The 16,674-nt window shown below is 38.0% G+C and overlaps 1 protein-coding gene across 1 annotated transcript in view; it reads right to left on the bottom strand.

Annotated features, from left to right (window-relative positions):
• Positions 1-8,725: 8,725 nt before the first annotated feature.
• Positions 8,726-16,674, bottom strand: part of PBK (PDZ binding kinase) — a 107,652-nt gene continuing 99,703 nt past the window's right edge. Inside the window, exons 5-7 of the mRNA XM_042780671.1 lie at positions 15,185-15,314; positions 9,426-9,596; positions 8,726-8,925 (exon numbers count right to left, since the gene is read on the bottom strand). Of these exons, the coding sequence (XP_042636605.1) occupies positions 8,726-8,925; positions 9,426-9,596; positions 15,185-15,314 (501 nt within the window). The remainder of the gene's footprint in view (positions 8,926-9,425; positions 9,597-15,184; positions 15,315-16,674) is intronic.

Here is a 16,674-nt window from a genome sequence, read left to right as displayed (position 1 = left end):
AGCTACTCAGCTGCATGTGGTAGATCCCACCATGGAGTTGATTGCCAGTCTCATCATGGGGAATAACTACCACCAGCTGCCCAGCCACTCAACCAGGCCACACAAACATAACTACCACACTCAGGCAACCAACAAACACATGAAGAAATGTTGATGATCATTAGCCATTTAAAAAAAAAAAAATTCAGTGCCATTGAGTCAACTCCGACTCATAGCGACCCCTCCTTGGGTTTCCAAGGCAGTATCTCTATGGAAATAGATTGCCTAGCCTTCCTTCCCATTTAGAGAGATGCAAATCAAAACAACGAGATACCATGTTGTCCCATCACTAGTAGTAAAGTTCAACAAAACAGAAAATAACAAATGCTGGTGAAGATGTGGAGAGATTGGGACTCTCATACACTGCTGGTGGGACTGTAAAATGATACAACCACTGTAGAAAGCAGTATGGCAATTCCTTAAAAAGTTGGAATTAGAAATACCATTTGATCCAGCAATTCCATTACTAGATTTTTATCCTAAAGAAGTGAGATAGTTGAACCTGTGGATTCGGGACCATAGTCGCAGGGGACATCAAGCTCAATTGGCATAACACTACACAAAACATTGTTCCACATCCTACTTTGGCGAGTAGCGACTGGGATCTTAAAAGCTTACAAGCTGCCATCTAGATGCAACGATGGGTCCTCTCCTTGTCCAGAGCAAAGAATGAAGAAAACCAAAAATTCACGGAAACAATTAGTCCTAGCGACTGGTACACCATCAGATCTGCAGCCTATATGACTATGAGACCAGAAGAATTAGATGGTGCCCGGCTACCACTGTCAACCACTTAGAAGGGGATCTGGATAGAGAGGGAGAACAATGTGGAACAAAACTCAAAATCATTTGGAGAAAAAAAAATGGGGGGCAGGTTTGCTGATCTGATAGAGCCTGGTGGAACCCCTGAGACTATGGCCCCTAGCTGTCCTTCAGGTCTGGAATTTCCTGTGGCTTCCAGCCAAACAAAAGGCAGGCATATGAGCTGAACATTTACATTAGGTAGATATACTCCTTGGAGAGATCAATCATGGGAGAATAGAAGGACTGTGTATGCACAGGGGGATAGATTGGGAAGCAGGAATGCATGGGAGGGAAGGACACAGGGAAGAGGTAACTATGGGGAGGAAGTGGGAAGAGAGCTGTTGCACTGTGGGAAATTGCAGTCAATGCCATGGACAAAGTGTATGTGAACTGCTGTATGGAAAATAAATTTGCTCTGTAAACTTTCACCCAAATCACAATAAAAATTAAAAAAAAAAATTGTGTTAGAATCTTAACCTTTGGAGTAAAGGACCTAGTTTTACCCCAAAATACGTATCCTTTGTCCTTGGCTCTAGAGAAATAATCATTTGAGTAATTGGAGTGCCTTGCTCTGGGACTTCCAGGCCACACATGAGAATTTGTGCTGGTGAGTAGGGGCTAGATAGACCAGAATATACTCACCTTAGAGGCTAATTTTCACTAGCCTCAGGAAGCATGATTTAAGCTAGCATGCAAGACTGCCCAATAAAAGCCAAAATACTAAGGCTCACAATGCTTCCTAGTTGGTTGCATTCTGAGATGTGGCAGCTCCGCACTGGGAACCTTCCCAGACCTCACCTGTTCCTCTTCCTTATGATAATCCTGATTTACATCCTTTTCCATAATAAGGAGCCCCGGTGGTGAAGTGATCAAGTGCTTGGGTGCTAACCAAAAGGTGAGCAGTTCAAATCTAACTATAGAGTTAATATGAAATAGATGCCATGGCAATAGGTTTGGCTTTTTGGTTTTTCACTATAATGAAACCAGTAGGCATTAGTACTCTCCATGAGTTCTATGAGTTGTTCTAGGAAATTAATAGTCACAAGGATTGTGTCCTCTTAATTCATAAGGTCTGTCCTAGCCGCAGGTGCCTAGGGAGAGAGTGCCCTGGTGGTGGCTAGTGTCAGAAATGGAAAACTGAGAAAATGGGTATGATTGATCTTCTGGGAATATCATCATAGTATACAACTCCTATACCTGTGGACTACCACTCTTCTGTCAATGTGTTATACTGTGGTGGTTTGCGGGCTGCTATGAGGCTGGATGCTATGACTCATACCTGTAGGGTCACCCATGGTGGACAGGTTCATTCTGTTGTACACCAGGTTGCTACAAGTCAAGGCCAACTCAATAGCACCTAACAACAACAACATAACTGTAGATGTACTCTTGGAAGGGAATATAACCTCTTTTCACTTACTAACATGGTTAGGTTCCAAAGACCAGGGTATTATGTGAAAATTGGCATTATGCAAAATTAGGCGTTGACCACATTAGATCACAAAATGGAGAATAACTACATCATTATATAACTACAAAGCCATTGAAAATCATGGCCTAGCCAAGTTGACACATAACCTTAACCATCACAGCCAGCAATATTTTCACCTCACACCTTGGCGTTCATTACTGCCACATGTACGCTGTTAACGTGAAAAATACATTTTTCACTATGGTCCCACTCACTGCCATTGAGTTGATTCTGGCTCATAGCAACCCCTATTGAGTTTCCAAGGTGGTAAATCTTTACAGAAGTAGATTTCCTCATCTTCCTCCAAAGGAGCAGCTGGTGGATTTGAACCTCTGACCTTTTGATTAGCATGCTTTACCCCTATGCCACGAGAACTTTTACTACAGTTATAAATGCAAAATGTCAGATAATGAGAGTTGATAAGTGAGGAGAGGGTGTAGGGTTTTGTGAGTCATACCCAAATGGGGTATAAAAAAACTATAAACTAAATACACTGAGTAGGTTCCAACTCATAGCAACCTCTCCCCTCCTCAGAAACCCAAGGAGGGGTTGCTATGAGTCACTCAACGGCACATAACAACAACAACAACAACAACAACATCTCTACGGAAGTAGATTGCCCAATCTTCCTTCCAAGGAGAGTGGCTGGTGGGTTTCAACTGCTAGCCTTCTGGTTAGCAGTCCAATACCTTAGGCACTAACAGCACCAGAGCTCCCAGAGTGGAGTATAGTGGGATCTAAATCTAATCCTTTCTCAGTTATCAAAAGAGCAGATTAGACAGAAATAAAGAAAGGTGATATGGGATAGATAACATGTGAGGATGTTCTACAAGTCCACAAGGAATGCCTGGAACTGCCTACAAGAAAGAAATCAGCATGGTTGAGATCATGATTTGGAATTTTAGCCACTAGTATTGTGAAGAAATAAATTTCTGTTCCTTAAAGCCATCCACTTGTGCTGTTTAACACTAGCACTAGGAACCTAAGACACTAAGTCCAAGTTCAAAGTGCCAGGCTCTAGGGGCAGAGTGAAAGTCCCTCAACCTTGGGGTTCAGCTCTGCCTCCTGCTCCCGGCCCACAGAAGCTAGAGGCTTTTCTTCACTCAGACAGCTGGTGGCTGCTGAGGCTGAGAAGCCCCAAGGTTGACAAGTAAAAAAGGCACAGTCCTGATATTACCAAACTACATGGCAGGCCATTAACTTAAGTCCATTGTAAGTCCCAAGGTCGGCAAAGCATAGCAGGCTGCTGAACAACAACACGGCTACATGCAGAGTCCAAGTGTGCCATAGGCTAGAGACCATTCCCAAAGCTGCTGCTTATATGTGGAAGCAGACCACTTACCCAAAGCTGCTACTCAGCTGCTTGTGGTAGATCCCTACTGGTAATCTAGTTCAGTTGGGATTTTAAAACAGCCCATACCTAAACAGTAATGTTCCCTCTTGGAATGTGGAAATATAATAAAACAAGAGCATATATAAAATCTTACAATTCATTTAAGGTGATTGTAGAAAAATGGAAGTAGTGGTCTGGGAAAAAAATGGTTTGTGTAATTTTCGTAGAATTATTTTGAGTGTAACACTATGAAAAGTCTTATTATTTTAGACAGTTTTATCTCCAGAAATTATTTAATGCTCAGAAAACCAGAATTAGAACACTGGATTGAGAACAGACCAACAACTTGTGCAACTAAATTTTTAGTTATTTTTCTTTGCTTCTGCTTTACTGACTATGCAAAGGATATGGATACCATTACAAAGAATGGGAATTCCAGAACACTTAGTTGTGCTTATGAGGAACCTGTACATAGACCAAGAGACAGCATTCAAATAGAACAAGGGGATACTGAATTGTTTAAAATCAGAAAAGTGTGCATCATTGGATCCTTTCACCATACTTATCCAATCTGTATGCTGAGTAAATAAACCAAGAAGCTGGACTATATGATTAGATGGGAGGAAGACTCATTAACAACTTGCGATATGCAGATGGCACAACCTGGGTTCCCTGAAAGTGAAGATGACTTGAAACACTTACTGATGAAGATCAAAGACTACAGACTTCAGTATGAATTATACATAAAGAAAACAAAAATTCTCACAACTGGACTAATAAGGAACATCACAAAAAATGGAGAAAGGATTGAAGTTGTCGGGGATTTCATTTTACTTGGATGCACAATCAATGCCCATGGAAGCAGCAGTCAAGAAATCAGAGGCTGTATTGCATTGGGCAAATCTACTAAAAAAGGCCTCTTTAAAGTATTAAGGAGCAAAGATGTGACTTTGAAGACTAAGGGGTACCCGACCCAAGCCATATTTTCAACAGCCTCATATGCATGTGAAAGCTGGACAATGAAAAAGGAAGATCAAAGAAGAATTGATACATTTGAATTGTGGTGTTGGCAAAAAAAACTGAAAATACTATGGACTGCCAGCAGAATGAACAAATCTGTCTCAGAAGAAGTACAGCTGGAATTCTTAAGAGCAAGAATGGCCAAACTTCATCTCACCTACTTCGGTCATGTGGTCAGAAGGGATGAGTCCTTAGAGAAGGATATCACTCCTGGTAAAGTAGAGGGTCAATGAAAATGGGGAAGACCCCCTATGAGATGAATTGACACAGCCGCTGCAGCAATCAGCTCAAGCATAGCATTTCACTATGTGAGGATGGACAAGGCAGCGTTGCATTTTTTTGCACATGGGGTTGCTATGAGTCGGACCTGACTCACCGGCACCTAACAACAACTGTGGTAGTTATGTTTGTGTGTCAACTTGGCTGGGCCTGGTTGAGTGGCTGGGCAACTGGTGGTAGTTATTCCCCATGATGAGACAGGCAATCAACTCCATGGTGGGATCTACCACAAGCAGCTGAGTAGCAGCTTTGGGTAAGTGGTCTGCTTCCACATATAAGCAGTAGCTTTGGGAATGGTCTCTAGCCTATGGCACACTTGGACTCTGCATGTAGCCGTGTTGTTGTTCAGCAGCCTGCTATGCTTTGCCGACCTTGGGACTTACAATGGACTTAAGTTAATGGCCTGCCATGTAGTTTGGTAATATCAGGACTGTGCCTTTTTTACTTGTCAACCTTGGGGCTTCTCAGCCTCAGCAGCCACCAGCTGTCTGAGTGAAGAAAAGCCTCTAGCTTCTGTGGGCCGGGAGCAGGAGGCAGAGCTGAACCCCAAGGTTGAGGGACTTTCACTCTGCCCCTAGAGCCTGGCACTTTGAACTTGGACTTAAAGGCTCCAAATTGTAAGAATAAACTCCTGTTTGTTAAGGTCATCCCATTTGTGGTTTATTCTTGTCAGAGTGGCACTAGGTAACCAGAACACCAACTGATTCAACCTGTGGACCAGTGTAAGAGTATTTTATTTCAATACAGATTCATGAGAAAGTTGACCAAACTTATTACATCAGTCTGAGATACTTTTAGTATTGCTTGAGCTTCACATTGTGTTACATACTACCAGAAATCCTATTATGTGCTATCAATTAAACAGGAATAAATGATAAAACAAAACAAAAAACAAACTCACTACCATCGAGTTGGTTCCAACTCACAGTGACCCCTCCTTGGGTTTCTGAGGTGTATCTCTACGGGAGTAGATTGCCCAGTCTTCCTTCCGAGGAGTGGCCAGTGGTTTGAACCACCAGCCTTCTGGTTAGCAGTCAAATGTCTTAGGCACTATGCCACCAGAGGTCCCTAATAATAAAATATGTGGGTTTTAAAATAAGCCCTTTGTTAAATAACATGTATTGAAAAATAGTTGAAGTGGGGCATGGTATATTTTTCACATTTGATCAACAAATTGTAGAAGAAAGATTAAGGAAGTACCAGGAGGCAACAACGAATAATCTTTAACATTTCTTAAGCAGCTACTGATAATTTCCATTTCATAGAGGTACAAACAGGATAAAAGCAGCCATATTAAAATATCAAAAACAAATTGCCAATCAAGTTGATTCCAATAATGATGACTTCATGTGTGTCAGAGTAAAGTGTGCTCCAGAGGGTTTCATCAATGGCTGTGAGAAGTGCATCATTAGGACTTTCTTTCTTCTAAGGTATCTTTTGATGGATTATTACTGCCAATGTTTTGGTTAGCAGCTGAGTGCTTAACTATTTGAGCCACTTAGAGATTCAGAGGCTGTGTACTCATAGTAAAGAAAAAGATATTCTAGAAGGTGAGAAAGTTACTTTGATTTATTAATTAATTCAGAGAAAAGATTAGTCCTTTTGTATCTTCAATCAATTACATGTTATTATTCTTTTATTCTGAGAATGAGACAATGGAAGGTGACATTTCAGACCTAAGAGCAAACTCTAGAGCGAGAATAAAAAGTATTCTTATAGCTGCCTAAAGAGTAAAGACTGTCTAGAACCCTGGGTTAAGAGTTTTGAGGATCTGTCCTGGAAGAAGTGCAGCTAGAATGCTCCTTGGACGCGAGAATGGCCAGACTTCGTCTCACCTACTTTGGTCATGTTGTCAGAAGGGACCATTCCCTGGAGAAGGATATCAAGCTTGGTAAAGTGGAGGGCCAACGAAGAAGGGGCAGGCCCTCAACAAGATGGATGGACACAGTGGCTACAACGATGGGCTCAGGTATAGCAAGGATTGTGGGGTTGGCACAGGACTAGGCAGCATTTCCTTCTGTTGTACAAAGGGTCGCTATGAGTCAGAGATGACTTGATGGCACCTAACAACAACAGCGAGATTCAAGAGACAAAGCATGCTAGGATCATTTTATAATGATTGCCATGCACAAGTGTAAATTTGCTAGCCCTGTCCTAGGGATTAATTTTTCATTTAGATATGCCAATTATAGAAGCTCTGGTAGCATAGTGCCTAAGGCACTTGACTGCTAATCAGAAGGCTGGTGGTTCAAACCCATCAACCACTCCTCGGAAGGAAGGTTGGACAATCTACTTCCATAGTGATACTGCCTTGGAAACCCAAGGAGGGGTCGCTATGAGTCAGGTCCAACTTGATGGCACATAACAACAACATGCCAGTTATAGGAAATAAAAAAAAAAAATCTTAATAAAAAGTACCTACTGGTTCGTGTATTAAAACTAAAACACACTGTCATCGAGTTGATTCTTACAGTGAGGCTATAAGACAGAGTAGAGCTGTTCCATAGGATTTTCAAGGCTATAAATCTTTATAGAAGCAGATTGCCACATCTTCCTCCCATGCAGCAGGTGGGTTCGAACTACTGACCTTTAGGTTAGCTGCAATCACTTTTACTACTGCATCACCAGGGCTCACTGCATGTATTAAAGTCTCAATCCATGGTCTGTCTGACAAGCAAGACTTGCTATTCTGCTAGGAAGAGAATGAGCTAGGAGAAACTTGTTAGCTTAACAAATTCTATTATGAATGGCAAATATATCCTGTACTAAAAGAAACCTTCTAGCAAATTTTGGAATTTTTTGAAACTTAAGAGTACAGTGGTTCCTAATCTTTCTAAGAACCTCTACATGACAATAAACTTTAAGTTTGTCCACTGGCAAGTCTGGGCGTACCACCCAGATTCACAGGCAAAATTCAGTAACTTTGAAAATTCCCGAGAGGCTCTGGCTCACAGAAACTGCTGATCCAAATCAAGCCCATTTCACAGGAACAAAAAAAGGGAGGCCAAACGGGTAAAGTCTCACATTCATTTAACAAGTTTAATGACAACACTCAAATCATTAAAGTATTAAAAAGTATTAAAAAAATAATAATGCAGAGATAGCTTTTGGTACCTAAAGTGTCCTTTAGTCTATGAGTTTTATTATTTTCACACTAAAAGCACGAAATACATAGGATATAAATTAGCAAATAAAAAGGGAATTTCAGCACAGAAAATATATTTAATAAATTAGAGCAAAAATCAAAGATCAGGGAGATCCAAGTGGGTAGGGTATGCTATAAATCTTTCTTACTCAACAATAAAAGATCTGGAAATACCCAGGGAGCTACTCTTTTGAGCCATGTTCTCTCAGATTCCAGGGACTGTATTTAATAAGTACACCAGCCAAGAAAGGATAGCAAAAGGTTTAATGTTTTAAAATATAAGCAATTGCCATAGATTCATTAAAACAGAGAATATTTGGGAAAGATTATTAATAAAAATAATGGCCACTCAATCCAAATTAATTTAGACAAAAGTATTTGAGTAGTTAGTTTCATAAATTTCATAGAAAACCCACTATATTTCCAAATGCTTATCATCATATGCATATAAGAAATACCCTAATACTAGAAATGGTTATGCAAATGTTACCAAGGTGCTATGGTCCTAAAATAGGCCACTTCCAAAGAGCCTAATAATTATGGATTATCACAGTAACTATATAAATGTATTACAGTAAACAAAAGAGTTACAGACATGAGCCATACTTCACGGTGAGCCATGAAAATGAGATGCTCACTCTGCATTCACTTCCAAAGCTTCAACGATGTGTGCTGCAGAAGGACGATCTTTGGGATCTTCATTAGTGCATACAGAGAAGAGTTCAATAACCTTCTGGTACGATTCACCCAGCTCTTCCATATTAATAGGTGGCCTAGTTCCCAAAGCTTCATAGTATGCTTCATCATCAAAGTCACTTTCATCAAAAGTTTTATCTGTTCATGAAGAAGTTGGAGATTGAAACAACAAAATCACTTTAAGTCATGGAAAATCTTAGTATCTGTTCAGGCTCACACTTCTGAAACTAGACTTAATTGTCCAGTATACTTTCTATTACACCATGAGCAGTCTCTTAAATTGTCCATCAGCATAGCTTAGGTATTGGCTTTGATTTATAGGTTTTCAACCCTTATCCACTTCCTCACAGTTTTCTGATCTTTTTCTCAGGCAAAAGGAATCTTTATAATCTTTGGCTCTTACAGATTTTCTCATAATTCCCTATCCTCAATCAATCCACATCTCATTTGTATGAGATTAAACCTAGACAATACCTAACAGTCATCGGTATTAATATAATCTATATCTTCTAAACTAGTCCCTAAATCAAACAAATTGCTTTTTAAATTTTATCTTAATGGAAGATAACATACTTTATATGTTATCTTCAGTTTAGTTCAAAGTGAAGATAATGGGTTTGAAATGTATATATTCATACCTTCATCATCATCTGAAAGATTAATGTGTGGAATACATAAAGTCATCATTTCCCACAGAGTAAGCCCAAAGGCAAATATATCTGCTTTGTCAGTAATAATACCATTCTCCTCCAAAGCTTCCTTGGGTTTCCACGGCTCAGTGCCAATGTAACAGGCCTCAGGGTCGGTCACTGAAAGAGTTAAATATAGGTCAAATGGTCTTAAGGGGAGGCACTATAAATGAAGAAAGTTAAGCAATCCAAAGAAAAATGGGCAAACAATTGGAACAGACGCAAATGCAGGCAATAAATGTGAAAATGTACTCAACCTCACTAATTAGGATTACTTTTTCCTATCAGGCTGGTAAATCTTCAAAACGGTGGTTAGTTGGCAGGGATGTAGGGAAACGGGAATTCTCTTAGAAAAGTGGTAGGAATATAAATAGAGTGTGGAGATGTTAGAAGAACAGACTCTGGAGCCAGACTATCTAGACTCAAAGACACTTGCAAGCTGTATGACCTTGAACAGATCACTTCATTTCTATGCCCCAGTTCCTTTATTGTTTTTGAATTATGCCATGTCATTAGGCTCAGAGAGCTTCTAGTCAAGGAAAATGGAAAGGGTCGAATCACATATTGATACTTAAAGCTTCAACATACGAATACACAGGTTCACTCCCATTTCCACTTAAATTTTAGAGTCAACTTGTCAACATCAAAGAAGCAACCAGCAGGAGTTTGGGAATACATTGAATCTCTATATCATTTAGGGAAGAATTAAATCTTAGTATCTCTCCATTCACATAGATCTTATTTTTGCAGTGATATATTTTTCAATGTTGAGGTCTTAGACTTCTTTTGTTAGTTTTTTTTTTTTTTTAATGCTTTTTCTTGAAAGATGATTTACATACAGTGAAATGCACAAAACTAAAGTGACATGGGTCAATGCATTTTTCTTTTTTTGCAATGTTCCCTCCCCACCCGTAACCAACAAAGAAAGTTTCCTTCCATATATAAACCTTTCCTTGACTTTTTGCAATAATTAACTAATACTATATTTGCCCTTCTGTGATTGACTTATTTTACTCAGCATAATGTCCTCCAAGTTCATCCATGTTGTGTGGTGTTCTGCAGATTCTACATTATTCTTCAGTGTTGCATAGCATTCCATTGTGCATATAAACCATAATTTGGTTATCCATTCTGCTGATGGACACATAGTTTGTTTCCATCTTTTTGCTATTGTAAATAGTGCTTCAATGAACATGGGTATGCATACATCTGTTATTGTCCTGGTTCTCGCTTCTTTAGGGTATACACCTAGTAACAGAATTGCTGGGTCAAATGGTATTTCTAATTCCAGCTTTTTAAGGAATCACCATACTGTTTTCCACAGTGGTTGTATCATTTGACAGTCCCACCAGCAGTGTATGAGATCCCCAATCTCTCCATATCATCACCAGTATTTGTTATTATCTGTTTTGTTGAACTTTGCCACTTCTGCTGGGGTGAGATGGTATCTCATTGTTGCTTTGATTCGCATCTCTCTGATGGCTAATGATCGTGAGCATCTCTTCATGCATTTGCTAGCTGCCTGAATATTCTCTTTGGTGAAATATCTATTCATGTCTTCTGCCCATTTTTAAATGGGATTGTTAATCTTTTTGTTGTTGAGGTGTTGGAGTTTTCAGTAAATTTTAGAGATAAGCCCCTGGTCAGATATGTAATTATCAACAAGTATGAATTTGTTGCTATCATTTTGTTACGTGTTTTTTCGTGGTGTTGATTTCTTTGTTTCATATAATTTTCTGTGCTCACCTCATTTTGTTTATGAATTGTGTTATCACTTCCTTCGTTGCTATTGTTTTAGTATTTGCTTGTCTTCTTTTCTATTCTGATGTAAAGTTTATCATTTTTCTTTGAGGTTACCCTGTGATTTATAATTTTCTTCCCAAGTTTAGAACAGTCTAGTCTATCTTGCAGTTGTCTCGACTTCCCTACCATTTAGAAGTTCTGTAATCACACAGATTTTTCCCCTGTTTGGTTTTTAGTTGTCCTCATTTGTTAATTGATGTCTCTGGTTTCCTGTATACAATCTCATAGGCTTAATTACTTTGGATATTTCTATAACTGCATTGGTTTCTGGGTTATGTCATTATGCGTGTTAATGGCTGGTTGTCGTTTGCTGTTGTTGGTTCACATGTCTTGTAAGGTTGGTCTGGTTTTAACAAATTCCCTCAATATGTGCTTATCTGGAAACGTCCTAATTCCACCATCATATTCGAGGGACAGTTTTGCTGGGTACTTAATTCTTGGTTGGAAATTTTTCTCTTTCAATGTTTTATATATACCATCCCATTGTCTTCTTGCCTGCATGGTTTCTGCTCAGAAATCTGAGCTTAGTCTTATTGGTTGCTCCTTGTAAGGAACTTTTCATTTTTCCTGTGCTTTCAGAATTCTTTCTTTGTCTTTGGTTTTGCTGAGTTTGATGATGATGTGTCTTGGCGATTTTCTTTTGGGGTCTATCCCATTTGGGGTTCCTTGGACTTCCTGAATGGATATATTCTCATCTTTCATCATATCAGGGAAGTTCTTGTCCAACAAGTCTTGGACAATTTTCTCACTGGTTTTCTTTTTGTCTTTCTGTTCTGCAATTCCAATTATACATAGGTTACTCTTTTGATGTTACCCCACATGAACCTTAGGCTTTCTTCATTTTGTTTTGATCTTTTTTTGATCAATCCCTTTCCAAAAATGTATTGAGGTATTTGCCTTCAATCTCACTAATTTTGTCTTCCATTGATTCAGTTCTACTCCTTTGACCATTCAATGTGTTATGTATTTCAGAAAATTTAGTATTAATCTTCTGGATTTCTGTGTGTAGATTTTGTATCATTTTAAATTTTTCATTTATTTTGTCATTTTGTTCTTGTATTGTCTTTCAAAATTGTTTTTTAGGTTTTTTTCTGTTTTCCTCAATTTTGTCTGTGTCTTCCTCGATCTCTCTCTCAATTCATTGAAGGTACCTAAATATAATTCTTTTGAATTCCTTATCAGGGAGTTCAATGCTGCATCTTCCTCAGGGATGTGTTTTGGGTCTGTATCCTGGTCCCATGTTTCTCCTGCTTTATCTTGCTTCTTTGTGTGCACCGTGATGCCCTGTTGTCTCCAAGGCATTGTGACATTTTTGCGTTTATATTTAATTGGCAATTTTATGTTGAAGTGACTTGCCCACCTTTTTTGTTTTGTTTTGTTTTGTTTGTATGTTATCTATGTAAGCAGGGTACTGTGCTGTGCTCCTCTATTCGCTAGTTGGCAGCACTTATACACTCACCATTTGTCTCCTTTCCCATTGTCAGCCTCCTGTATATCCCTGCTGTCCTTGGCAAACAGAGGCTATTCTTAGGCCCCTGGAATCCAAATGAGAATGCTATCACTTTAGAATCCAAGATGGCCACCTCTTATAAACATTCAAAATGGCTGTGCCCTGGTCATTTTAAATATCCAAAATGGCTGCGCCCTCCACACAACCCCAAGTCCACAGCTCAGGTTGTCTCTCTCTTTGCTGTTTCCCTCCCTAGTCATAGGCCACAAACACAGTCATCCCTGCAGGCCTTGGCAACCAGGACTGATCTTTAGGTCAAGTCTCAGGTCCCAACACCCCTTGGAAATATTCAGGCTGTTGGTCCTGTCACAGTAGCTGACAGTCCACTGCTCCGACCATCTCCATACTCATTGTTTTCATTCAGGTTTTTCCACTTCTGTGTACTTTCTTTCAAAGATCTGGGCTCCAGGATTATCTTCTGCATCTGTCAACTGGTTTCTGTTTTCTTTGTTGAAGAGGGTCTGTGCAGCTTGTCTACCTATTCCGCCATCTTACCGGAAGTCCTTCTTGTATTAGATTTATCCTTAAGCATTTTATGTTTTTTGGCACTTGTAAATCGAATTTTAAAAAATGACACTTTCTAATTATTTGATGCTATTATATAGAAATACATATTTGTTCTAGTAGTTGTTTGCTAGATTCTTTGGAATTTTCTATCTAAACATTCTATCAAGTATTATAGGGATAGTTCCATTTCTTTTCCAATCTTAATGCCTTTTGTTTATTTTCTTCCTTTATTTTAATTGCGAGGACTATAGGACAATGTTTACTTGGATCCACAATCAACACCCATGGAAATAGCAGTCAATATATCAGACATCACACTGCACTGGGCAAATCTCCTGCAAAAGGCCTCTTTAAAGCATTAAGAAACAAAGATTCCACTTTGAAGAGTAAGGTCTGCCTTGGTATTTTCAATTACCTCATATGCATGTGAAAGCTGACAATGAATAAGGAAGACCGAAGGAGAGCTGATGCCTTTGAATTGTGGTGCTGGCAAAGAATACTGAAAATACCATGGACTGCCAGAAGAATGAACAAATTTTGTCCTGGAAGAAGTACAGCTGGCATGCTCCTTGGAAGCAAGAATGGTCAGACTTTGTGTCACCTACTTTGGTCATGTAGTCAGAAGGGACCATTCCCTGGAGAAGGACAACATGCTTGGTAAAGCAGAGGGTCAGCTGAAAAGGGGAAGACCCTCAACAAGATGGATTGCCACAGAGGCAATGAGGAGCTTTAAGTATAGCAAGGACTGCGAGGATGGCACAGGACTACGCAGTGTTTCGTTCTGTTATACATAGGGTTGCTATGAGCTGGAATCAACTCAATGACATGTAACAACAATAGGACAATGTTAAACAAAACTAGTGAGAGCAGGCACCCTCACCTTATTCCTTATTTAAGTATGGCATTAGGAGCTCTGGTGGTGGAGTGGTTAAAGCATTTGTGCTAACCAAACGTCAGTGGTTCAAACCCACCAGCTGCTCTGTGGGAAAAAGATGAGGCAGTCTGCTTCTGTAAAGATTTATAGTCTTGGAAACCCAATGGGGGTTACTAGTCACTATAAGTTGGAATGGACTAGATGACAGTGAGTGAGCTGATAAGATTAGCTGTTGGATTTTTGTAGGCTAACTTTCCTTCTATTTCTTGTTGACTGGGTGTTTTCATCATGAATGGGTACTGGATTTTGTCAAATTATTTTTCTGTATCTACTGAAATGACTATGTAATTTTCTTTTCAAATCTGTTAATCTAGTTTAGAAATATTTCCCAAAGTTATCGTGAATTCAAATATATATTAATAAGAAAATCTCTAAATTGGTAATCGAATTACTTCTCTGTAGCTTTATAGTTTGTGACATTTCTTGACCTTGCTAGCTCTTTAATTAGATCCATGCAAGATCTAGTCATCTGGTTAAGGATTTCAAGCAGACTTGACTATGAACCCAAGAAACCGTATTACTATTACTGTTGGTCATACTAAAACTGTTTATTTCCTTAACTATATGACCCACAAGGATTTGAAATAACTATAAGAAACTGTTTTGTACACTGTATATTCTTAGTATTTTTACACATATATGATACGGATGCACATTATTTTCCTTCGTACAGACAGCTGAAATAAAGCACTACCTCAATCTGGGGAAAAAAAAAATATATGTATATATTAATAAGAAATCAACATTCTATATCATGTGTGTGGCAGGGAAGGGGGCTGGAGGCTAAGTGGAAGAAAGACAGGAAAGGAAAATTTCATTACATACTTTTAAAAATAGTTTCGCATTTTTAAACCATGTAAATTTATTACTTATCTGCCTTCCCCAAATAAAGTAAGAGTTAGAAATTTAAAAATTTTATACAAACAAAATTTAAAAAATTATACTACTACTTACCAGTCATATTTTCATCCAATGGAAGAGAGACACCTACATCACAGATTTTAACAGTTTCAAAATCACCTTTAATTACAACATTTGAAGACTTTACATCACCATGAAGCAGTTTCTTTTCTTGGTGCAGATACTAAAAAAGTGAAAAATTTTAAATGCATGAGCAGAAATGCAAACTAATAAATACAACGATGTCAAAACAAAAATGACAACTTGAACTCCCTTTCTAAACTACAGGTTTATATATGCCTGTCATTTCAAATTAGTTGAAGCCAGAGAAGAGAACATTCTGTGATAGCTCAGTATGCCATACTGATCAGAAATCTAAAAGATTCTCCAGAGATAGATGTCTCTTTATAGATAAGTTAACTTTTATTTTTAAACCTATCACACGGATTTTTATATCAAAAGATGCTAGTGCAAATTTAAAAATATAATGCAATTTTACTTGAAGCTAGTAATTTTTAGGAATAATTTTGGAATCTTCATAATGAGGCATATTTTCCTCAAATTGATAGGATAAATCAGGACAACACAGGAAGTAGATCCACATGAATTTACAATGAGAAGGAAAAGAGAAACGTAATCTAAGACTACCTTTTGTTCTACACATTAACCCCTTCTTGGAATTGACAAATAATTATATTCACCTGCAATAAAAATGTTATGCAAAACTGTTATTTGTTAGATTAGATTATCTGTTATATATCTACTCTACGAGCTAAGCCTAGAAATGATGGAGAGACAATTCTTGGTATACATCTGTTCTTTTTCAGGAACATTAATGTACTTAATTTAAATTTTGCCAAACATCAATTCAATATGCCCAAATAAATTTACAATGTGATTTATTTATTCTATTATACATACGCATTTTATATTATTATTTATGAAATAATTATTAATTTAGTTTAATCTATCCATCTAAAATCATGGTTTTTCTGTAAAAGTGTTAGAGACATTTAGAATATTGGCTTTTCCAATCTCATGTTTCATAAATCATTTTTATTTGAATTCCTGACATGCAACTTTATCATCTAAGTCATCATTATCTAGAGGTCTCCTTATTTTAAGTCATGTAGGATATCAAATATTTTTATTCTATACTTTGTTTTATAAGTTTTTTGGCATTTTAGTCAAAGACATATTTCATTAGCATGCCACAAAGCTTTTTTCACTTGATCTGTACTTAGATGTCCAAAATATCACTCATGATGTTAAAACTCAACATTTCAAAGATCTTTAAGAGACCTGTTTACATCAATATGGGATTAGGTCCCAAAATAATTATTAAATTTGTGTTAAATTTATTGACCTTTTTAATGAAATCTAACAGGTAATCTCTGTAAGTACCTGTCTGAGATTATTTCAGGCTTATGTTAATTCCCCAAATAATATTTTGCTAATCAAAATAAAGAATACTGCATCTCCACTATATACTATTATAAAGACTTTAACATAAGGCAACTCCCTCTTTTGGGAGAAAAAATAAA

This window comes from Orycteropus afer, unplaced genomic scaffold (genome assembly GCF_000298275.1).
Source record: "Orycteropus afer afer isolate SDZICR_OR568_19922 unplaced genomic scaffold, OryAfe1.0 scaffold00053, whole genome shotgun sequence".
In the NCBI taxonomy this organism is placed as follows: domain Eukaryota; kingdom Metazoa; phylum Chordata; class Mammalia; order Tubulidentata; family Orycteropodidae; genus Orycteropus; species Orycteropus afer.
The sequence above is the reverse complement of the archived record's forward strand: the minus strand, read 5'-3'. Positions and strand labels throughout refer to the sequence as shown.